The sequence below is a fragment of the Delphinus delphis genome, chromosome 18, assembly GCF_949987515.2.
Source record: "Delphinus delphis chromosome 18, mDelDel1.2, whole genome shotgun sequence".
NCBI lineage: Eukaryota > Metazoa > Chordata > Mammalia > Artiodactyla > Delphinidae > Delphinus > Delphinus delphis.
Window position 1 is genome coordinate 76,542,096 of NC_082700.1, and position 23,611 is coordinate 76,565,706.

A 23,611-nucleotide genomic window follows, 5' to 3' on the forward strand; every position below is an offset into this window, starting at 1 on the left:
GCACGATGTGGGGCAGCTCAGGAGGGCGTTGCCACTGGAGCGTTAGGTGGAAGGTGGTGAGGGTGAGGGTGACAGAGGAGGAGTACGGTATTGAAGACGTGCTTTTAGAGCTGAGTTAGCTTCTGAGCGTATACTAGGTGTCCTCACCTACAGATGCGGAGAACTTTCTTCACACGCACTGGGAGGGTTAAATGAAATGATGATGCGAAAATGCTTTTGAAAGTTTAAAGCCCGAGGATATGTGAGTTACTTTATCGTGCTGCATCATGCAGCCGCCTTCGGGGACTAAAGCACCTGGAGGGTCAGCGCCATGATTCAGTTGGTGGTAGTTGGGACGCATCTCCTGACACGTTTTACTGTCTTGAGGTTCCAGGTAACGGGGCCCTGTTCTTGCGCTTAGGAGGCCACTCGCATTCACACTCTTCCACAGGAAAGTGCCTCGCTGAGGTGGCCTTTCGTGATGGGGGGTGGGTGGGGGGGTGGTAGCTGGGAAACCACAGGTGCTCTGTGTTACGCGCACGTGGTTTTGCTCAGACTGAGGGCGAGAACGTGAGCTGTGTGGGGATCGCCCCTCTGGTGTTTGGAGATAACCAGCACGTGTTGGGCTGTGACAGCGGTAGCCTCTGAACCGTCGGGGACACCGCGTGGTACTTCGTAGTCCTGGTGGGACTGGGGCGGGGGCGCGGCCCTTCTGGGCTCTAACGGTGGCCTCTTCTCCCTCCCCGCGTGGCTGCGCGTGGTCAGTGAAGAGCTGGGCGAGTTCATGGAGATGAAGGGCGCCAGCAGCCCAGGCATTCTCGTGCTGACCACCGGCCTCAGCAAGCCGTTCATGCGCCTGGACAAGTACCCTGCGCTGCTCAAGGAGCTGGAGAGACACATGGAGGTACGTGTACCTGCCCCGCCTGCCAGCCAGCCACGCCCGGGAGAGGCTCCTGGGCCAGAGCCTGCGGGGGTCTAAGCAGCGGCCGCAGCTCAGGGCTTTCAGAATGACATTGTTAAATGTGAACGTGCTTTCCCTTAGCTCAGCTGTAGAAAAGCGCCTGCTCCTTCAGTTCCTCTCCACCCACTGCTGCTGACGGGGGATTTTCCCGTCACTAGAAAACGCTCATAGTGTGGAGGTGTCATATCAGGAATGCGTACTTACAGTGTTGTGAAGCACATAAGTCATAGAGTAATAACACTGAAAGAATCAGCTAATGATACGTATTTATTCTGTGTTCAGATAGCAGGCTGTGGGCCCAGGAGAAATTTGGGTTCAGGTTACTGGCTTGGTTAGGCCGTAGGGAACCGTTTCCCAAAGGGCAGCCCATCCAGTCTTCTTCACAGCTGTTCCCTCTGTCCTCTGGTGCCAGAGCAGCAGAGGCCCGTAAGGGCTGGGCATGGCCGTGTGCCGGCCTCCCTCCCCAGGGCAGGGTCCAGATCCCTCTGCTCCACGATCCCCTCGAGGACTAAGAAACGGCGCTTTAATGCTGCGAAGAATAGGACAGGTTCCAGGTTGAAAAGTCTAGGGAAGGCCCGCGCCAGTCTACAGAGCGCCTTTCTAAGGAAAATCTTTTCATTATGAAAGCTAATAGTGTGCTGTTTTATTCAAAGGATTATCATCCAGATAGACAAGATATTCAGAAATCCATGACTGCCTTCAAAAACCTTTCAGTAAGTGATTAAGCATATCACGTTTTTTTTTCCCCGTCAGACATTATTATGGCAAACGAATGCAGAAAATTACTTGTGAAGTATAATTTGGATTTACTCTGATGAAATAAAAATAAATATATAGTAGTTATGCCATGGCTGGTAAACTCTCAGGCTTTACTGGACTGTGGACGCCAGGAAAATGAAATGATAATTGTTTAAATTTTAAAAAGGCACCACATAATGCTAGAGCTACTTACAGTGATTCAGAACATGTTTTTAACCTCATCCCACAGTGTCTTTAGTGACTGAGTGTGAAATGGAATGCTGTTGGTTTTTTTAATCTGTTGTCATGCTGTCTGACTGACTTGAGTTTCTGGAATATGTGTCTTATTTACAGCACAAGTGGAACTTACTCTTTCTTCCCCTCTTCTCAGTCTTCTCTGTTGCGTTCACTAGTAAAAGCAGAAAATACTTTTCTTGCCCAGTCCACGTTTTTTCTTCTAAAAGTGGCAGGAATGGCTATATTTTTCTAAAAGTGTTTCTCGTTCTAGAGCTGTTGCGTGTTTTGTCTCTCTTGACTTGGTTCCGTACTTGTGAAGTAAGCAAATTGTTCACCAGGTGATCTGTCTTAAGAAGTAAGATACAAAGCAGTATGGCCAGAACCTAAGGTTCCAAGAGTCCCGTTTCTTCTAACGGTGTTCTGTGCTTCTCAGGCGCAGTGTCAGGAAGTACGGAAAAGGAAGGAGCTGGAGCTGCAGATCCTGACGGAAGCCATCCGGAGCTGGGAGGGGGATGACATTAAGACCCTGGGCAACGTCATTTACATGTCCCAGGTCCTGATTCAGTGCGCTGGGAGCGAGGTACCGCAGTGCGCGAGCGCCATTCCCAGCACGGCTTTCTTAGGGCTCCTGTGCGTGGCCGGTTTGGGAGGCGCCTGCCTGGGGCACGGCTTCCCAGCAGTTCCTTCACTTTTGTGAGCAGTGTGTCGATGGCGGCGCGTGGAAGCGCTGCCTGCGTTTCTCTTTCTGTGTCTCCTTTTAGTTTCTTGGGAATGTTTGTCCTTGGCTGTGGTCTCTGTGGGGCTTTTCTTACCTATTGAAGCAAATGAGTTTTAATACGTAAACAGTGCTTTTAGGTCTCTCATGTAGATTGGGTAAAGTTTATGGGGTGGGTGGAAACACTGAGTTGACGTGTTGGGTTTTAGGTTAGTGCCAGGGTCTACCAGTGGACTAAATCCATCTCTGCATTTTAGCCCACCCTCCTTCAGCCTGAAGGGCCCACCTGGTCACCCACTGCCCCTAAAAGCTTACAGGTTCTTTTCCTCCATTTTCTCTCAACCACAGAAAGAAGATTTTACTAATTAAGAGTTAATGGCAGAGCTAAACTCCTTAATCAAATTTTATAAACAGATGTTAACGTGAGCTACTTGTGAGTCTAAGAATTTATCATAATTTTGTTTCCATTTAATTTAGCTCATGAAATTTGGTAGAGAGAAATATCTAAACAGGAAGTATGATATAATATTTCCTAAGGCCTACTGTAAATATTCTCACAACTGTAAAATACGTGTTTTTAAAACAATTATTTGAATTTGCTCTTTTACATTAGGAAAAGAATGAACGATATCTTCTGCTCTTCCCAAATATTTTGCTAATGTTGTCTGCCAGTCCTAGGATGAGTGGTTTTATATACCAGGTAAAACACATTTTAAATTTGTATTTAATTGTTTATTGTGGATCTGAGAATCATTTCCAGGCTTGTTTTGAGTTTTGTGTTCAATACTACATGCATCTGTTTGTGGGCTGCGTGTAGTGTTGTATGTATAGTGTTACATTCAGATACGTGCACACAAGTCCTGTCTGTGCATTTCGATGTGACCGTGCAAATTAGGATACTTGTGTTAATCCAAAGCAAAAAAAGAAGGAGACTAAAATTTGTGGAGCTGCCCCCCAGGACACAGACTGCTGAGGTGCGGTGCCAGCCCGTCGCCACCAAGTCGTGTGCCGCTTGTTTCCTGGCGGCTGGTACATGGTGGGCACAGCAGCGGGCTAGCTGGAGGGGGACCCGCGGCCGAGGTGGGTCTTGGGCACACGTCGGGTGGTGTACGTGGTAGTGGACGATCGTTTAGCCTTTCTATTGTTGATCATTTTTCTGATTTTCTCTGAGAGAATATGAGAGCTGATTTAAGAAGAACACGCAAGGGGAAATGTTTTCTTTTTTGTGCGCTAATTTCAAATGTGGTATTAAGTGCTTTATGCTTTTTCTGTCTGTCCAGTAGGAGCTTCTAGCAAGGTTTACTGCCTTCTCTCTGTGTAGTTACAGAAGCTTCTGCCTTTCCCATCAGCTTTTCGAGGCCTGGCTAGTCACCAGATGCTGTCTCAACAGAGTCGGCCTTTGTTTTCTCCGAGCTGCGTTTCTGCATGTGCAGCACATTGTTTGTTTTGTCCCCGGCCAGAGCTCTAGTGGGTCGTGAGTCCAGAGTGTCCGTGGCTTGTTTGTACCTGCACAGAAAGCTTTGCCACCCGAAGGGGAGTGTCATCGCACACTCCACAAGGAGCACTTTAAAATTGAGGAAGCAGCTGTACACGGGCAAGCCTAGAAAAATAATACCTCTTAATCTGTAAGCCTGCCGCTGACTGATGTCTGGCTGAGGGAGCACCTGCTCAGGTTCCCCCACACTGGCGGCTCCCGCTTTAAGTGGCCTTGGTCCTTTTCCATCAGTGTTCTCCAGCTTCGTGCTGTACACCCAGGAGGCTGAGTCGGGGCGCTGCTTTGACCTGCAGGAGTTAAGGTTGCCGTCTGGGGCAGGCTTAGGCCCCTAGGATGTTGGCATTGCCATGCCACCAGCAGAGCACTGTTCTCCCGCCCTGTGCACGGGTTCCTGCGGGCTTTCTCTCCAAGTGCTGTGACCCACGGTCCACGTACTGTCAGTATTCATTTCTGGCTCTGAGGGATGTTAAAAAGCGCTACATCCAGCAACAGTGAGCACGTCCTGTCCGCCGGGGTTGCCGCTGCGCTGAATGCAGCCCTGCAGCTCTGTTTCCTGGAGAGTTCTCGGAGCTGTTGGTCACCCTGTGCCTTAGGACTCTTGGAAGGGCGTCTGCAGTGTCTGCATCTAACCACAGCTGTGCCGGTGCTACCCTGTCCCGCCTGCTGAGCCCCGGTGGCCCGTGGCCTGGATGATACCTGTCTCGGGAGGGGAGGGGTGGGGAGACCACCTCATGCCCTGTGGGATGCTCGGCGTCACCCCTGGCCCCCGCCCTGTAGACGTCAGGAGGCCTGTGGGCTGTGGCATTGCCGGCGCGCCCCCTGCAGGGCAGGACTCCCGCTGCCACCCCACTGAGAGTCCTGCTTCTCGGGGGCGGCTTGGCCCCAGTCCTCAGGGAGAGACTTTCCCGGAGGACTTGCTTGGCCACCGCGTTCCGTGGTGTGTCTGTTATTTGTGCTGGTCCCTTCCGGCCCATTTCCGACCCCTCTCCGTGGGCGTCCCCGCTCCCCTCCCCAGGCCCTCTGTTGTCAGAGCGGATGGGCTGGCTGCTCTTCTCTGCATTTTGTGCAGCGCTCAGCACAGCTCTCGACTTCCCGTCTGGTGACGACCACGCACAGCTACTGTCCAGTTCCTCTTGCTCCAATTTCCTCCTTACTTTGCTTTCAGACGTGGAACTTCCTCTGCATTTCTTTAAGGCAAATCTGTGCTTCCTTTGCATAAAGAACATCATTTAAAATAGCCACTGTAGACGCTAGTTTTTTTTATCACGATGTGTAATGTTTCTGTGTCCTGCTGTTGATGTTTAGAGTAACCCATCAGATGAAATTTTTTTTTTTTCTGGTTTGCTGCCTTGTACCTTTTTGCTGGCTCATTTCTTGAGTCTAGTATTACGATTTCTTGTTTGAGATAGAGGTTCATATTGTACATGCATTCGGTACAAACAAAAGAGCATTTTTGCTTTACAGAGACAGTTCCTCTGCCATTTCTAAAATCATTTGATATTTACTTTATTAATGGTATCTTCTTTACTAGAAAATCACTAATTGTTTTTTTTTGGGGGGGGGTCTTTTTTAGGGAAAGCTACCAACGACAGGAATGACAATCACAAAGCTTGAGGACAGTGAAAATCATAGAAATGCATTTGAAATATCAGGTGATAGGCACAGACTCTGTGGATGCCCTCTGTCCGGGTGACCAGGCAGCTGGCCCTCTGTGTGCAGGCCCTTGCCGACCCTTCCAGGGGGCTGACAGGGCAGCGCTGTTGGCCCTCCTCGGGGGTGCGCGTGTGCGTGTGTGTGTGTTCCGCCTGCTCCCCGTTTCAGCTGTGTTTCTCTCTTCCAGGGAGCATGATTGAGCGGATCTTAGTGTCCTGCAGCAACCAGCAGGACCTGCACGAGTGGGTGGACCATCTGCAGAAGCAGACGAAGGTCACCTCTGCGGGAAACCCCACCATTAAGCCTCACTCTGTGCCGTCTCACACCGTAAGGGCCCCCGTCCCTCTCCCGCCTCCAGACTCTGGGGTCAGCCTTGGGTTCGGTTGCCAGCAAGTGATCGAGTGCTTTAAGGCACAGTCAGCCTCTGGGTCAGGAAAGCACAACATGTGCGTTGTGTTTCTCTGCAAGCACTTGCTCATTGCCAGTGGATGGTGAATCGCTACGCGCACGCACGCATGTGCGCACGCACACACACACACACACACACACACACAGAGTTCATGGCCCCTGGCTAGGAAGCTGCGCGCGTGCACACACACACACACAGAGTTCATGGCCCCTGGCTAGGAGGCTGCCTTGCTCAGAGTGGGTCGTGTAACCTAAGTTGGTTTCAACCAAAAGCCTGAGAGCCACTGGTCCATAGAGGGCTTTTCTGAGCATTTTAATTGTATTTATTGTGTTTCATCAAAAAAACAAACAGTGAATACTTACGATGACAAAAAGGACCAGATTCATGTTGAAGGCGTTAAAATGTAATTTTTGACTCATTGTTTTGATTGTAAGAAATCTGTATCTTCTACTTTTAGAAAAGCTCAATAGCTCTTTAAGTTTTTAGATACTTAAAGATTTCAAGATATATCAGCACCAAAGTGTCAGTGTTTAAAACTTCTCTTTCCTGGTGTTTCATGCTTAAGATACTGGTATTGAATCATCTGATCATTCATCATCTTTACCAGATAATATTGAAGAACCAGGCAAGAACCTTCTTACAAATGACTAGGGTCTCACAGCATTTCTGGCTGGTGGGTTCTTCTTGCCATCCTTGTCAGACTGTGACGATCTTTACTGGGAGTTTTCTACCCCCTGTGGTCGCCATCCTTGGGGTTAAAGTTTTAGCTCAGGGACGGTGGCCATGGCGCTGCGTGCTGGTCACAGGTGCAAAGTCTTAGGCCATTTCTCAACAGTTCGGGGGTTAAAACTGCTCATTTGTTTGAGCTAATGTTTCATTTTGAATGGCTCCACCATTTATAACTTTTCCATACTTTTAAAAAATACTAAAGATGCTTAGCTTTCACGGGACTAAATTTATCCCAAGGACATATGTGCGTCCACGTGTGTGTTTATAAGGAAGAGGGAAGTGCCTTCTCGCTCAGACTGTCTGTAACAGCCTGACACTAACCTTTATAAGGTCACATCAAGTAATACTGTGCTGTGTATCGGGACGCTGGCCGCTCTCGTTCCTGTTCTTGTCACATAGTGGCAAGGGAGTTACAGCCCCGCTGTCTGGAAGGCGCTGTGCCCCACACGCAGGGTTGTCCAGTGTTGTGTGCTCTTCTTACGGAGGTTCTCTCTGGGGGTGTCTGTGTTCTTCCTGTGATTGCTGTGTCCAGCTTGAATAATACTCTAACTTTAGCATAAAGCTACCTCTCTTGACTTACACAAGCAAGGAGAAATAAAACCAAATGTTACTTATCGTGACATTGCTAGAAGGGATGTTTTGCGCAATTTTCCCCTTTTGTGAATTATTTAGTTTGAAAAAATTATTTTGTCGTGGTTGTATTAACACGTTACAGCACACACACACACACCCAGGACAGGTGTGTGGTCACTGCAGAGAGTCCACTGCTTCTGTCCTTGGACACCCAGCCTCAGCTAGAGCCTGGGCTTCCCCTTAAGCCTGTTTTTCAGATACTGTTCAGTTCTTTCGAATGATGATCTCACTCAGGTTTCCAGCTCGCAGAACCACTCAGCTCTTTCTCCTGTTAAGCATACTGTATTGTTTTCGGCTAATTTGAGTTCTTTAGCTAATTTTGAATGTTATTTATTTTATTTAACATTTTCTTATTTAATTGTCAGTGTGATGGAATACTTCTGGGTTTTCTAGGAATATAAACCCCATTAATAAGGTCCTTCTGAGAAATTAGATTTATATAACTTTGTTTTGATTAAAGCTGATTTTTCTGAGAAAATGTTTTATCCCAGGGATTGGCAAAATTTTTCTAATAAAAGACAGGCAGTAAATATTGGGGGTTTTTAGGCAATATGGTCTCTGTCACAATTATAGTTTGTTTTTGTAATACAAAAGCAGCCACTGACAGGAATAGGCCTGACTGTGTCCCAGGAGCATTTTTTTTTTTTTTTTAAACAAAAACAGGGATCAGGCCCTAGTTTTGGCCACCCTTGAATCACCAGGCAGTGAGTAGTACAGCTGGGGAGGTAGTCATTACCCTCGCCATAATCACATTCTCAGTGCAGGGAATGCCCGTTCTGTCATACAGTTCTGGTATCTGTACTAAATGAAATACCTTTTTGCAAATGTGAGTCCATGGCAGTTAAAGGTGGTAGGTGGAATTTCCGGGTCTGGACCCCCAGCGCCCCGCTGCTTCCTGACCCCAGCTCAGCTGCGGCCTGCGGCCTGGAGCAGCAGCTCCCCGCTCAACCCAAGTGGCCCAGAGACTGAGCACCTGGAGAGTCCAGAGCACTGCCCACAGGCTGGGGCTGCCCAGCGGGGGCGTCTTGGTGGGCCGGGTGTGTTTGCTCAGGGCTCCCCTGACACTGAACGGTGTCTCTGCTCTCTCCCGCCCTGTGCCCCGCGCAGCTCCCCTCCCACTCGGTCACCCCGTCCAGCAAGCATGCGGACAGCAAGCCCGTGCCGCTGACGCCCGCCTACCACACGCTGCCTCACCCCTCGCACCACGGCACTCCACACACCACCATCAACTGGGGGCCCCTGGAGCCTCCGAAGACCCCCAAGCCCTGGAGCCTGAGCTGCCTGCGACCCGCACCCCCTCTCCGGCCCTCAGCTGCGCTCTGCTACAAGGAGGTGAGCCCCGACTTGACGGCTGGGCGTGTTACTTCGGCCGTTCCCTGCTTCAGTCCAGGGAGTTCAGAAACGTGGGCCATCCCGTGTGTCTGTGACATAAAGCAGATCGGCCTCTTCAGAACTGTGAAGGGTCTGCCTTTGTTCTCTTGTCACTCCTTCCTGTGGTCCCGGGAGCCCTGGGGAGACCCTTTTGGTGGCGCCCTCTCTGTGCCCGTCACGGAGGAGCTGTTTCTGTGCCCACCTGACCTCCGTTCCCTCTGCCCAGAGGCCACGGAGCTGGGAGGCTTCGCGTGGTCCCGGCCTCTCGCTGAAAGAACTTTGAACTTGGTTGTGATGGGTCTCAGCTCACTGTGTGCGTGCCACTCTGCCACACCGTGTGACCCTTGTCAGGCTTGAGCTCTTGCCCGGGAACCCTGCGTCTGGTCACCTGTGTAAGGCGGGGGGAACGTTTACGGGGAAGGGCAGCGCTCCTCATGGCGTGGTCACAGCGCACCCGCTCTCCTCCACTCGGACAGTGTTTGCACGTGTCTGCTGTTCCCTCCCTGCCCTGATGAGAAAGGGAAGGGACTCGAGAAGTAGGGTCCAGGAATATCTGCCCTTGAGGAAGCTGGTGATGGTGTGAAATGATGAGTGTGAGTGGAGTTTGGTTACCATAGGCGTGACTGTGAGTGTGGCGGGCGTGGCCTGGCTGTGAGCCTGGTGTGAGCCTTTGCGTGTCCATGAGGCTGCATTTGCAGAGGCCCTGGAGCAGACACCCCCTCCGTGCTTGCTGGCAGCCCTAGGTGTTTTAAGATCTATAGAAGAGTACAGCGTAAGTTGTAGTTAATCCTTTATGTTTCCGTTAATGAATTTTGGTTTTTGTGACGTGTGCCTTGCGGGTGTCCCTGTGCCCAGGTGGGAGCGTTCCTTGCCCTGGCAGCTCCTGGAAGAGTGCTGATGTCTGTGTTGCAGGCGTGTGGGCAAGCCCTGGTGATCTCATTGCTGGGGAGGGAGAGTGGGGCGGAGGAGGGAGAGGAAGGCGTGGAGGGGTGTGGCCGTGAGCACGTCCAGTGTGCTGAGCACGCAGACCGCCTGGTGGAAAGTGGTCACAGACGAAAGGCGGAACAGAGCACTGCCAAGTGGGCGCTGTGCCCGGCTTCACCTCCACTGCCCAGGACTCAGGGAAGCCACAGGACACATGCTGGCTTCACCTCTCTAGGGACTGATTTCTGCTGCACTTTCAGGAGCTTTAAAATTTTCGTTTTCACGGGGAAGATTTTGAAGAGACACCTTAAAAACTCAGGCTCCGTTCTCTCTGCTTTTCAGTCTGATCCATCCCATAGCACGAGTCATGTTCCGAGTCTCGGATTCTCATCGTGAGGTTCACCAGTGGTTTATATAACTTAAATGACGCAGAAGTCAGCCTTTCCTGACGTGAAGATTCAGTACACGCTTGACAGTCACAACCTCGCCCACCGTGTTGGGCTCGGGCCTGCTCTGTCTTCCACCCTCCCCTTCGCGGGGGGTGGGGGGGTTTCGGGCGCTGTGTTGCGGGGGAGGGGTAGACCCTGAGGCGGTGAACGTAGCTCGGGGCGGTGGGAACGCCAGCGGGGCTCTGTCTTCTGCACGCCTCTGCCCTCGAGCCCGTGGGCTGCTCTTAGACCCTTTTCTTCTCCCTTGAGGCTTCAGGCGCTCTCCTGAAGGAGTTGTGTTTACTTGCCTTTCTTTTAATGGTGGCCTTAGTTGCCCCTCCCTGGCTGGGTGACTGCAGCGGGGGGGCCTGCCGCAGAGTTAGCAGCGCGCAGCTCCCTGCGCAGGCCTCGGCCAGCTGGCCTTTCCAAGCCAGGCGTGGCTGTCGTCCCGGTGCCCCCGATCCAGGTGACACGAAGGTTCCTGTCAGAGTCTGCGCCCTGTTGGCTGTAGCTGATGCCCAGCAGCCGGCAAAGAGCGGTCAGAGCTCGAGGGGAGCAGGCGCCCCCGCGGTGCCGGAGCGTTTGCTGCTCCACACCTTCACAGCGGCCCTCCTCGCGGACCCGCGCGAGTTCCTACCTTGGGGTCTGTCAGCCTTTCCCCCTTTGCTTCCCTAGGATCTCAGCAAGAGTCCCAAGACCATGAAAAAGCTGCTCCCCAAGCGCAAGCCCGAGCGGAAGCCTTCGGACGAGGAGTTTGCGCTGAGGAAAAGTGAGTATACCTGTGGGGACGCGGGGCTCTCGGCGCGCGGGCGGGGAGGCGCCGGGCTTTCCAGGGCCGCACGCGGGAGCCAGCGCCCAGCTGAGGGTCCCCTCTAAAGGACGTAGCTGGAGCGGGGGAGGTGCGGGTCCGCGCGACCCGCCCGGCCTCCCCTGGGTGGGCCTTCCCTGGGTGGACCTCTTTGCGGGGCCCCTCGACCCGGGGTCACCCTCCCTTGGGCGGCGGCTGCGGGTCTCCGCCGTGGGACCGACCCTGTGCTCGGAGGGCCCCCGTGCTCCGTGAGGACTCCGGAGATGCCGTGGGCGGCGTGGACGGCGCCTCCAGGCCCTCGGCCTCCCGCGTGGATGCGTGGCAAGAGCGACCCGGCGCGGCAGGCGGGAGGGGCTCTGCGGGCCGCCTTTGCAGCTCCCCCCGCCCCGAGAACTGCCACGGGGCTCTGTGACTTTCCGGACCTTTGCTCCTTTTGCCCACACCCATTTGGGAGCCTTTGGGGATTCACTTCCAGAGGAAGGCTTTTAGACTGGAGCCGAGTAGCCGGCGTCACCCCGAGGAGGAGGTGGCTTGGTGCAGTGGCTGCAAGTGGGGACCCCCCCCCCCCGTCCTTGGCGAGGGTCATGGTGGCCCTGGGGAAGTGGGCGCAGGGATGGCCCGGAGGCTGCTCCCGGGTGAGCTCCCTCCGCCCGGGCCACCTGACGTCCCCTGCCACAGCCCCGCTCGTCCTGCTGTCCTGCGGTTACTTGGTCACTTCCTCAGATAGTGAGCGCACCTGCGGGACACCTGATGGAGCGGGGGAGGCCGAGCACCCCCGTGCGGAGGGTCCACCTGTGCAGAGGGTCCGGCCGGGGGTGGACACCAGTTCCTCATGTGCAGCTCTGACCCAGGCCTGGTAGGCCTTCACCCCCAGCGCTTGCCGGGCGCCTTCTGTGCGCGGGCGCTGCGCTTTGCGTGCCGCGAGCGCGCTGACCCATGTCTGAAGATGGCGGCGTGCTTGCATCAGTGGGACAGGCAGCGTCACTTGTGCGGCTGCCCTCCTGTTGGCAGAGGGGAGCGGCCTGCCCTGCCTGTGGGCGTTACCTCCCAGCGTGTCCTGGAGCGAGACTAGTTAAACGTTGTTCTTGCGGAAGCCCGTTAACAGCCAGTCCCAGTCAGCGGAATTTAAGTCGGCTTTTCAGCCGCCCCTCAGCTCTCTGTGCTGACGCTGACTCTTAGCAGCGAGCATGCGGCCCGCCTTGTGTGTGTCTGTATCATACGATGGCATGCAGGCTTTTTGATACAGCTTATAAATAGTTTAGTCTTCCATTCTTCCCACATTTTTTTGTTAGAGTAGTTGAGCCTTTTAAAATATATTCTAAGTAATACCTTAGAAGATGCAGAAAAGTCTAAGAAAGCAGAAAGCAGAGTTGAACCACAGGATGGTATGAGCTATGCTGGGTGCGAGGGTCTGCGCCCGGTACCAGGACCTTTAGGGGCCCTTGCTCTGCTGGCTGCACGCTCCACGCACGTGGCCTCCTGAGTGCAGAGGAAGCTGGGTCTGGAGCCCAGTTTACGGGAGAGCTCTGGAGCGTCTCTAGTTCCTACTCTCTAGTAGGAACTTGTGGATTGGAGGAGATGCTCACTTTAAAGCCTTTGGTAAGTAGGGTCAGATGGCCTTGCCAGGGGCTCATAGCTGTGCTCACTACCCCCTCCCAGATGAGGATGGAGGGAACTTGTCCTTTCTGATGTCCGCATCCACACTGAGAATTCTCGGGCATTCTGATTTTTGTCAGGCTGACATGTGAAAACATGTTGTGTAGTTTTAATTTTCACTTCTTTTCTTGGTGAGAAGGAACATTTTTTTCTTTCTGACTGTTCTCTTGTGAATTGTTTGTTCCTATTTCTTGCCTTTTTTCATCTTCAGGATGGGGGATACTATCTTTCTTGTGGGTTAGTAAGACAACTTTTATGTATATTTAGGATATTAGCCCTTTGCCAGATATGTTGCAGGTAAAAAAATAAAAATCCTTCTGCATACAACTGTCTTGTGAACATCAGAGAACATTTATCTGGCGAGAAAACAAAAGGAGGGATTGTTGTCACCGTCGTTGGTTGAGTTGATGGTTTGTGTTTGTCCGGTGAACTGTACTTGTCACTTCTGGGCTGTGACGGTTGTGTGTCCCTTGCAGGCACGGCTGCGCTGGAGGAGGACGCCCAGATCCTGAAGGTCATCGAGGCTTACTGCACCAGCGCCAAGACGCGGCAGACGCTCAACTCAAGTAAGTGTCGTGCGAACCCGCTGGGACTCTGGTGGTTTGTTTTGCTTTTTAGAATCACGACCTGAAGGACACAGCTGTGGGCCCTGGGCAGGCTCGTGGGCATGGTCCCCAGTGAGGGCGCTTCCGGGGCCTGGCCCAGCGTCCCTCAGTCAAGGGAAGGAATCTGAGCTGTCAGTAAAACAGCTGGTTTCTAGAGAAGGTTCCGCTGGGAGACCTGGAAGTGTAGGGCACTGCCAGAGTTTATACAGCTCTCTCGGGTTGGAAGACAGCGGGGGCTCGCTCAGCTCAGTTGTTTAAGCTGTTTGAACTACGGGTGTGGTACTGGAACTTGGCGGGGGCGCTGCTTCTTAGAGTTGTTGTCAAAAATACAAGCCTAGAGTAAGAGTTCCTTTAGCCCTCCCCAACTTTTACAAAATGATTGCACTTAAAAATTTTTTGAAGTAGACACACCAGTGATGTTGGGTAGATTTCAGTACCACTGAGTTTACCTGCATCTTATGCATAATGTCTGATGTGAAAAAAATCTTAATCTGTTGTGTGAACACTACAAAGATGGGCTCTGTTTTTTTTTGAAACTTGCCCAGCCTTTGAGAGTAGAGTGCAGGGTGGTTGCAGCAGATGTAGTCAGGATGTGGTTTGTCCAGGAGAAAAGGGGCTGAGCTTCCCTTCCCCTCCCTCCCTTTCTTTCACACTGGATGACATATATTGCTTCTGGCATGAAAACTGGTTTCTGTCAGATTTTGTCTTTTTGGTTTCCTTTCCACCTTGACTTTTGGCAAATTGCTCAACTCACTTCCTTGGCACCACTTGCAGTGTGGTGGTTCAACTCAGTGTCACGTCTGGTGTAAACCATTGATGGGGAGAAAAAGAAAAGGTGGACAGACAACCGCTTGAGCTTCTGTTAAAGATGACTACAGGTATGAGGACAGGGCCAACGGGCTTAACCCCGGCTAAATCTGCAGATGATCTAGAAACTTCTTTATGGCTAGTAGTTGACGTGTCCCACCTGTGACGTTAGGACTTTCGGTCCGTCCTCCGTCTGGTGAAGACGCCTGTTTGTAGTGACTAGTCAGCAGAGCAGGAGAGGAATGGAAGGGCCTGCAGGTGACAGAGCAGTAATTTGTCATTTACGATATTACAGTTTCCTATATTTGTTAAGAGATTGTATTTTTAGGTAATAGGCTATATGTGGCCATTGTTTTTTGGGTTTTGAATTTGAGATTTTTAAAAAATTATACATCTCCACTTCAACTATTTGAAATAAAATTTAAACCGGGCCATCTCAGGTGAACGGACCTGGTGATGTGAGTTTTGTGTGAGCTTTTGTGTGAGCTGCGTTGCCTCATCCAGGAGACGGGGCCCTGCTCTGCTGCGGCCCTGGTATGTGCAGGTCTCATCGCGTTGCCTGTGTTATGTGTTTCCACTTCTATGCAAGAAAAGCACTGGACAATACAGTGTTTTTTGTTTTTCACTGATATTATGGACTAACCACTCTGGGGCCTCAGAGGTCTTACAGTCATAGATGACCTTAAACTGAACGTTCTCAGGAACAGGTAGGATGGGGAAATGAGTCCTTTATGTTGGACAGGTAGTGTACCTAAAAATCTAGAGATGGGGTCAGGTGCATCTGACCCCAGAGCAGCTCTGTCCATATTAAATGCATAGTAAGAATAGTTGGGACGATATATCTCACCTAAAGCTCAGTTCTGTTCAGTATACGTTTGGATGCCAAGAAGCCTTCACCATCCAGACATCTTTAGTGTTGATTTCCTCCCCAAGGACCATAGGGATGTAGTCGAAGAAAACGAGCTGAGCCCACTGCTTCCTTTTGTTTTGGTTTGGGAATGGGTGTAGCTTTGCCCAGAGCAGGAACAGGACGGAGCCCGTGGCTGCTGTGCTGAGCCATCCCTGGTTCCCATCAAGCGTGTGTGTCCTCCGGCCCCTCCGCGGGCCCGTTCCAGCCTGCGCGTCCCACTCACGGCCGCCTGGCCAGCATCACTGCTCACGTCGCCAGCCACTCATGGGCTCACTCCTCTTCTCCCATTTTGTGCCCACTTCCTTCTGCCGTCCTGCTTTTGACACAGGGGCATTCCCTGTTCACGTCTCCCTTCATGGCAGCAGGAGGGTCTGCGTCCGGGTTGATGGCGTTTGAGCAGACGTGTCTCCCCGCCATGTCCATTCCCCTGGCTGAGTGGGGGTGAGCACCCTGGGGTGGCGGGAAAGGGGAGCGAGGGGGAAGGGGCCTGTGTAACCCTGTTCTCCGCCTGAAGTTTTCTCAGTCACTACAGTGTGACAAGGTAAGTTTCGACCCCCATTGTTCAGATGGTGATTTAGAGTCTGGTGAAGAGATAGCTGAAGAAGTCCACCAGAAATCCTTGGAAAGTATTTTGCATTCAGTATATCCGCATTAAACACATGAACGGTTCCTTTCACAAGTGTCCCAAGTGAGACTGTTTGTTAATCGAATGTGTAGCAGAATTGGTTACTTGTTAGATGTCTTTAGAATTTGCTTGTGAACATGGGCTTAATTTGTAAAAGATTTCGTAAGTGAGGGCTTAATAGCAGTAGCTTTAAAAAGGAACAGTTTGGAAACAGACTCGTGAGCTAGGTTTGTTTAAATAATAGTTGGTCTAGTTTTAGTCTAAGGGTTGTGCTAATTAATAAGTTCGTAACTAGAACCCAGCCATAGATAAGGAGAAATGAACGTTGTTGCCGTTTTTTAACAGTATTTTCTCTTTCCCTTCTCTTCCCATCACCTTTTGCTTTTGTTTCCATGTTTTCGGTTGTGGCTCTTCCTGCCGTCCTCCTGCTCACCCACCTCTCTGCCTGTCCCCCTCCCCCTGTCGTCCCACTCCCACCCCGCCCCGTCTTAGCATGGCAAGGCACTGACCTGATGCATAATCACGTCTTGGCTGATGACGACCAGTCAAGTCTAGACTCCCTGGGTCGTCGCAGCAGCCTTTCTCGTTTGGAGCCTTCAGACCTCTCGGAAGACTCTGACTATGACAGTATATGGACAGCCCATAGTTACAGGATGGGTTCTACATCTCGTAAGAGCTGTTGCTCATATATCTCTCACCAGAACTAATGCACTTCTGAGCTTATCTTAACAATGCTTGTTGTACCGCAGCCTGCTTTTCTTAGATGTTTTCTTGCTGTTTCTTGTCTCTTTTATGTGATATTTTAACAACTTTTGAGAGCGTTTCTGATATTTCCCATTGTACTTTGTGGCGGTTTAATTGCCATTTGGAGCATCCACTCAAGTTACTGACTGTTGAAGGAGACGGTGCCCACGCAGCCTGCGCCCGAGGGTCCTTTCTCAGCGGGCAGTGGTGGCTTTACGTCTCCGGATGGTTTGGTTTTTATTCTCAGTGTAGCAACTGTCTCATTTCTTTTTAGATACAGCCGTACGAACGCTTTTGTATTTTATACTGAAACCGCGCAGGTTTGTGGTCTAAGTGCCAGCGACACGGAGGAGACCCTGGCCTTCCGTGCAGGGATGTAATTTTGTGTGTGTACTGGACGCGGCGACCCAGTAGCTGTGGAGAGATAAGAAGACGACCCGTGCCCCGAGAGCGCCGAGTCCAGATCAGACGGCCGAGTGCCGGGCTGCCCCAGGGCCCTGGGCGCCGCGAGGAGCCTCTGTCGGCGTGGCGGCGCGTGGGGGCCCGGCCGGGCGGGAGCGCTAGTGGCGAGTCCGCACGCCACAGGCGGCCGGCTCCGCAGCCCCGCTTCTCCGCGGGCCGGGCCCCTACGCGCCGCGCCCCTACGCGCCGCCACGCCAGACTTCCCTTAGTTGGAGGAGTTTCTCTTGAGAGGCACGTGGCGAGCCTGTGCCACCGCAGCGAAGGGTTAAAGCCCAGCCCCCTAGCGCGTGGGTCAGGCTGTGTCCGGCCGGTCGGTGTGCCGACCCAAGCAGGCGGTGCTCCCGGCATCCACGTCCGAGCCCACTGCCCGTGACGGGCGCATGGCTTCTTTTCAGCAAGAGCTGCCGTGAGACTCCCCTGACGGCCCCCGGTGGAACGTCACCCTCACTCTTGATCGTAACGGGGTTATGAGTCGCCCGAAAACCTGCTGAGTTGCCACGTAACTCACTTGCAAGAACGTCTCAGATTTGGAGGGACCCCCCCGCTTCCCTGGGATTCGTTGTAAGGAGACCTCACTGCCCTCCCTCAGACCGATTTCTGCTTCAGAAAGAACTGAATGCGCCCTGTTGCATTCGGTGGCAGCACTCAGTCCACACCCGGTCCACACTGGAGAGGAGAGCGGGGTCCCTCCCGCGCACGCCTGGCTTGGTGTTCAAGTGGGACCGGAGGTGGTGTGTTAAGGACTCCTTGAAACCAGTTTCAGAAAACGAGATGCCGTAATAAGTGGGAGGAACATTTTCTCCTCCCTTCAGGGTGGCCGGGACCCTCTGCTCCCGCCACACCTCCCCCGCCAAAACCATGTGTTCGGTGTTCTGACCTTGTCTGCACAGAGCGGCTCTGCTGTGCTCCGCCCTGTGTCGGGGGGCTGGTCCCACTGCTCACAGCCCGAGGTGCCCTCCATCCTTCCCGGCAGGAGGCCCCCCCCCCATTGTTTAGGGAGCCGGCACCCTCAGAACTGTGTGCAGGGAGGTGGTTAGGAAAACCAGAAGATCCAAACGTCTGTCTGTTGTTCCCAGGTAGCTACTCAACTACTTATGCCATCTGGAGGTTTCGAATTTTTGTATCAATTAGTATGAATAAGAAAGTTGAGGAGCAATCTTTTAATATTCGTCGGAGCCCAGTATTCACCCGTGGTAGAGACGGGCTTATATACATACGTTCATAGCAAATGGGATTGTGGGAGAAATAGGATAACTCCAAGGTTCACATACTTAATATCATGCAGTGAATTTAGAAGCGTTTTGTTTTACTTTATATCACATCAAGTAATACATTGCAGCTTTTCTGATACTCACAGTAGAGGGTCTTTTGTTTGCTTGGAGACTGTGATAAGGTGTGTTGGCTTACACGCCTCGACCATGCCTTAGTGAGTCTGGGTTGTCGTGTCATGTGCTGTGTGCACCACAGCTGCTGCACTTGGGTTTCTCTTTAACACCAAGTGTCATTGGGTTGTCCTGATGAGACATTTTCGTTGATATTCTGTACACCAAAGTTTTGACATTTTCTCATCGTTCCTTTTCGTGCCAGTTAAAGCCATTTTGACGATGATTTTTTGTTGATGCTAAGATCACTGCAGAATAACAACCTGGCTATTTGTTTGTTTGGATTTGTTCTGATGTCTGGCACCATTAGCTCTTGTGACCTGGTTGGAAGTGTTAGTGCCACTGGCTTGAAAACAGTCCTCATGTGGCAGTAGTGATGTGGCATCCCAAGGCCAGTGTTTCTACTTTTGTGGAACTTTAGTCATGCTGAAATAGTACCTTACCTTTATGCAATTCTGTAATATCTATGTGTACAGTTAGTATTATAACGAAAGGGTGAAGAATCTGAACTAGAAGGTTGGTTTAAGCCATTACCAGGCGCTTTTGCAAATGGCCTGAACGGTGTTCCCATTGAATTGACACTTGCCACAAGTATATGAGCTATATTAATTATGTGTTTTGCATAAAATTGCGAAAACACAGTGATTTGTATATAGTGGTATAAGACCTTGAAAAAAATCTATATATTGTGCTTTTTATTTGTGAACGGGAAAGCCATTTTCACTGGGTGACTGCCGTTTGAGACTCAGTGGGATGTATACCTGAACGTTGCATTGTACTGTACAGTATGCATATTGTTTGTGGTTGCATATGGCAATGAAGTGTTTGTTTTATATATATAAAAAAGACATCTGTTATGTACAGTTGAAATAAATTCTGCATTTGCTAGCCTGTGGCCTTTAGTATTTGTTACGTGGGGCGGAGGGCGTAGCAGAGTTTGCAGCTTGACGCTTGCTGTTTGAATGTAGCCTCTTCCGCAGGGAGGCCGGGCAGTAGAACACCTCTTATCTGCCTTGATAGCAAAGCTTGCACCTTCTTAGGTTAAGTGTGTTCTGGACGATGCAAGGTGACTCTTTGTATATTTTTATTTCATCTGTTCTCCTCGAATTTTTTTTAAAACAAGTTTTCAATCACTGGGATGTTTGTTTTCAGAAAGAAGAGTTCTCTCTTTTTTGATAGGGGTGGGGATGTGTGCATAAACGGAAAAAGCCCCGACTTGAATGTTTCTTACCGAGACTGAGATCAGTTTTTAATCTTTGTTTGGTAAAGTGCATGTCCAGCTGACTAGGAAAAGCAGAATGAAAGGAAAACAAGTACCTGTGGCAGGTATGGGGCCAGGACAAGGTGCAAACGATAAACAAATTCACATCCCTCTCTAAAGAGGGTCCTCGTGTTTTTGTTTTTTAAGAAAAACGAATTGGAAGCTTATCATAACCATAAATAACAAAGTGGCCTTTTGGAGAGATTTTACTCAGTAGACTGTTTTTTAAATGTAACATTTTGTTTCATTCTGAAAGTTACTTCAGTTTCTGTTGAGTATAAGTAGATGCAGATTTCAGAAAGATTACGAATTTAAGAAGTCATGGGAATTTTGCTACAAATGTGCTGGACCGCTGGCTAGATAAGCAGATGTTCTCTCCTGACAAACCTACCCTGTTTTTAGGCTCTCAGTGCAGGCCAACCCCCTCGCAGGGGCAGACGCACCACATGCGCCCTGGGTTTGAGAGCCGCAGGCCCTCTGATGAGGCACCAGGTGGCAGTCTGACCACCACAATGGCACCTTGGGTTGAGGCCCTTGCTGCCTGGGCAGGTCCTCTGTCCAGGAGGTGGGAGCGCTGCATGCATCTGTGTTTCTCAGCCTAAGGTCCACAGTTCTCTGGCGACCTGTGACTGTTTTAGAGGACAGGGTTCTGACCGTGTCTCCAGCTTCTGGATCACACATCTGAGTGAGTTCATGGCCCCCAGCACCTGCTCCGTCTCCAGCTGAGGGCACAGAGCGGCCCCTTCTGGTGGCAGTGCAGAACTGCCGCATCCCTGTCAGCGGGCGCTGGTGGCTGGATTGGCGCTAATGATTATTATTTCATCGTATTCATCCCCATCCTGAACAACAACAAAGCCACCCAGCACTCGTGTGTGTGTGTGTGTGTGTGTGTGTGTGTGTGTGTGTGTGTGTGTGTGTGTGTGTGTGTGTGTGTGTGTGTGTGTGTGTGTGTGTATTCATAGACACAGGCGGGATTATAGGCCAGTCCAGCACTCCTCAAAGTGTTAACCAGAAAACTGCAAAATGTTAATATTGATGATGGGGGGGGGGGAAGTTCAGCACTCAGACAAGCTTAGGAAATGCTGAATTCAAGTTAAATGGGTATTTTTCCTGAAAACCTTCAGCATGCTAAGTGTGCACTGTGAATGTCCAGGAGGTGGCTACAGCATTCAGAATTTCCCAGTTACGTGTTGCAGAATCCCAGTTATCTCTTGGAAGCACAAAACTTCGTGTTTAGTACAGAGTTTGGGAAACACAGATCTTGAGTGTGTTGGAACATCCGTGAACACACTCATCTGTGTCTCGGCCCCTTTTAGAGGATTTTAAGTAAAGTGAGAGAGCAGTGTCTGGTAGTTCTGCTGTTAAATGGTTTTTCCAACCTAACCAATTCAGAGAAAAGGTGCTGTGGTACCTTTAAAAATACTAAAATGATCTTTGAGAGAGCTTGTTAAATCTATCTACTCTCTAGAACTTTGTTCTTATAGAAATAGTCAACTTATGTATAAACCTGGCTGGAGAATATTCCTTTGTTGTTTTACTGAAAGACTATCAATGTTTTTCAGTTGTTTTACAAAACTATGTTATGTTGAAACTAGGAGGCCCATGGATTTCTCTTCAGGCTGATAAATAATCTTCCTCTACAAGCCTCCTGGCTCACCATCAAATCCATAAATGACATTTTCCACCGTGGCACGTTTCAGGAACCCAGCAGTTAGTACATCCTGTCTATAACGTAACATTCTCATACTTACACTTGTCGCCTCCTTGTGTGCTTTAAGTGTATTGGCAAAAATAAGAGCAACGTCTGTCTTGCTTGGGCAGTTCTTGAACCACACGTTTAATAAGTTGCCCTGATTCAGTCACATCGCGTAGTGGGGTGTAAGGCTTTTACATTTACGAACTCATCTGGTAAAACACATCTATGAGATGCAACTTTTAAATTAACCCCAGAACAGCTCTGCAGAGGTGTTTGTTTTGTTGTTCTCTCTTACGGGTGCTGGAATCGAGGCTCCGCGGATCGGTGACAGGCCCGAGTTTATCGAGACCCGCGGACCCGTGAGAGCGAGTCCCTGCAGCCCCGGGCCCTGCACGACAGCCCGCTGTGCTCCGACCCGCGCTTCCCAGGGCGGACGTCCCTCGTGATTCTATTTTATGTGTTATTTGAAGAATTTACTGCTGCAAACACGTAATGTAAATAGGTTGCCTAGGAAGCTAGAAGATGCAAAAGTAATGGAAATACATGGAATTTAGTCTTCGCTAAAGCACTGTCACGTAAGAAAACGTTTCCAGCCTGTTGTCTCATTAGCTAGTTCCCGTGAAGAAATGTTGTATTAGAAACCGAACGTGACGGGTACACCACGGGTAGCTCTTGATCTGGCGGTAACACAGCAACCAACGTCTGAGCGCAAAGCAGGTAACAGCGGGAACCCTCAGGCGCTAAGTGGTCTGATGTCACCTGCCTGCTTCTCTTTACAGGGAAAACTAAGTGGGCCCCTTCACTGTCCGTCCGTGTGGTACACACCTCTGAATCTTTAGGAATCCTTGTCTGTTTTTAAGGAAAATAACCCGAGTTCACTTTTCCTGATGAAAACACGGGTAGCATTTGCGTTTGTGTCGGAAGCGCAGGAATTTCTCGACCTTCAGAATTCGTCACCTGGCAGCGTCCCTGTGCTTTTCCTCCGTCGTGTGTTTCACGTGCGCGTTTCCTTCTCAAGCAGCACGTTCCCACACGGCCCAGACGTCCCAGGAGCACTTCCCGTTTACTGAGAAAGGCCTGGGAGACGCCGTGCCTGCAGCCCCGCACGGAGGCCCCGGAACAGCCCACGGCTGTCAGCGTGACGAAGCCTTTCATGGTGTGTCCCTTTGTGGGCCCATGTCGCCTTCTGTCTGAGAAGTCACCCCCTGGCCGCGCAGGTCACTGTGCTGGGTGGGGTGTGAGCCGGGCACCACCCTTCCCCCGACAGCCAGAGCTGCAGCTACTGGGGGCCCGCACCTCGGTGTGAACACGAAGGCACTAGCGGAGGGTTGTCTTTGAAATAGTAATCGACAAACTTAAGTACAGATATGCTCCGATACGCCGGCTCGTTACGGCTTGTGACAGAATTCTAAGTACTGTCTATGATTATAATACGGAAGTTCTGCTCAGGACGCATAAAGCCCTTCCTTTACTGGTGTGAGGTACCTATTTATCTGTCTAGAAGTTCGTACTGTGTAACGTGGAATTGTCCTTGCCCACCCAGAGCTGAAGTTTCCTCTGCCTGAGACAGCAAAGGAGAAGGAGGTCGGCGTCCAAGCAGCCTTCCCAGCCTGTGGGGCGGGGGTGGAGCCGGGCCCTGCAGACGCAGGGGGCATGTGGGAAGGCTCCCGGGGCAGGTAGACGGCGGTCCTCCTCTCCATGTCATGAGCTGCCCTGGGGGTGACGGACGTGTTCTCTGGATGTCAGGAGCATCGAATGAGTCTCTTGTCATCAGGCTTTGACAGTAACCACCAGCCCTGTTCTGTTCAGAGGAGTGTAAGCTTGCAGTAAAACGCTGGTGAAACCATTAAGTCCTGTCCTGAAAACGTGTGTTATACGCAATGTCCCCACGACGTGAGGATGCACAAGTGCCGCCTTACAGTGTGACAGACCTCTGGGAAGGCAAACTAAGGGTAAAGCAGGAAAGAAACAGGACCAAGCAAGCCGAGCCGCCATCTCCGTGGTAATGAGCATGTATCCGACGTCACGCGTATTTTAACGGAGAGAAGCTGCGTTTATCACAGCACCAGTCGCAGTGGGTCTGTGGTGGGTTCTGTCCTTCCTCGAATGTGCATCTGATGTAATTTTACAAAAATATAAGTGATATATGTTAGTGCTGTATGGTATAACCTTTTAAAAAGTTTATTTTCTTCCTTGCACCCTTAAATAAGATTGGATTCTCGTTTTTCACCTTTTATAACGTTTGGGTTTCCCAGTTAATTTCTGAAGTACTCATTTTGCAGTAAATGTTTATCAGGCCTTTGTGCTGGGTCTTGGTTAAATGACGTAAACATTCCTCTGATATTGTAAACAATTTACTTCCTTCCTTTTGGAAAAATGTTTA

At 50.9% G+C, this 23,611-nt stretch overlaps 1 protein-coding gene across 2 annotated transcripts in view; it reads left to right on the plus strand.

Annotated features, from left to right (window-relative positions):
• Positions 1 to 23,611, plus strand: part of ARHGEF7 (Rho guanine nucleotide exchange factor 7) — a 126,098-nt gene that overhangs the window by 98,027 nt on the left and 4,460 nt on the right. Inside the window, exons 10-19 of one of the 2 annotated variants that reach the window (XM_059995857.1) lie at positions 745 to 883; positions 1,594 to 1,653; positions 2,349 to 2,495; positions 3,244 to 3,330; positions 5,699 to 5,777; positions 5,966 to 6,105; positions 8,657 to 8,881; positions 10,948 to 11,041; positions 13,213 to 13,302; positions 16,176 to 16,352. In XM_059995857.1, coding sequence (XP_059851840.1) covers positions 745 to 883; positions 1,594 to 1,653; positions 2,349 to 2,495; positions 3,244 to 3,330; positions 5,699 to 5,777; positions 5,966 to 6,105; positions 8,657 to 8,881; positions 10,948 to 11,041; positions 13,213 to 13,302; positions 16,176 to 16,352 — 1,238 coding nt within the window. The remainder of the gene's footprint in view (positions 1 to 744; positions 884 to 1,593; positions 1,654 to 2,348; positions 2,496 to 3,243; positions 3,331 to 5,698; positions 5,778 to 5,965; positions 6,106 to 8,656; positions 8,882 to 10,947; positions 11,042 to 13,212; positions 13,303 to 16,175; positions 16,353 to 23,611) is intronic. The other variant, XM_059995858.1, reaches the window with a different exon arrangement.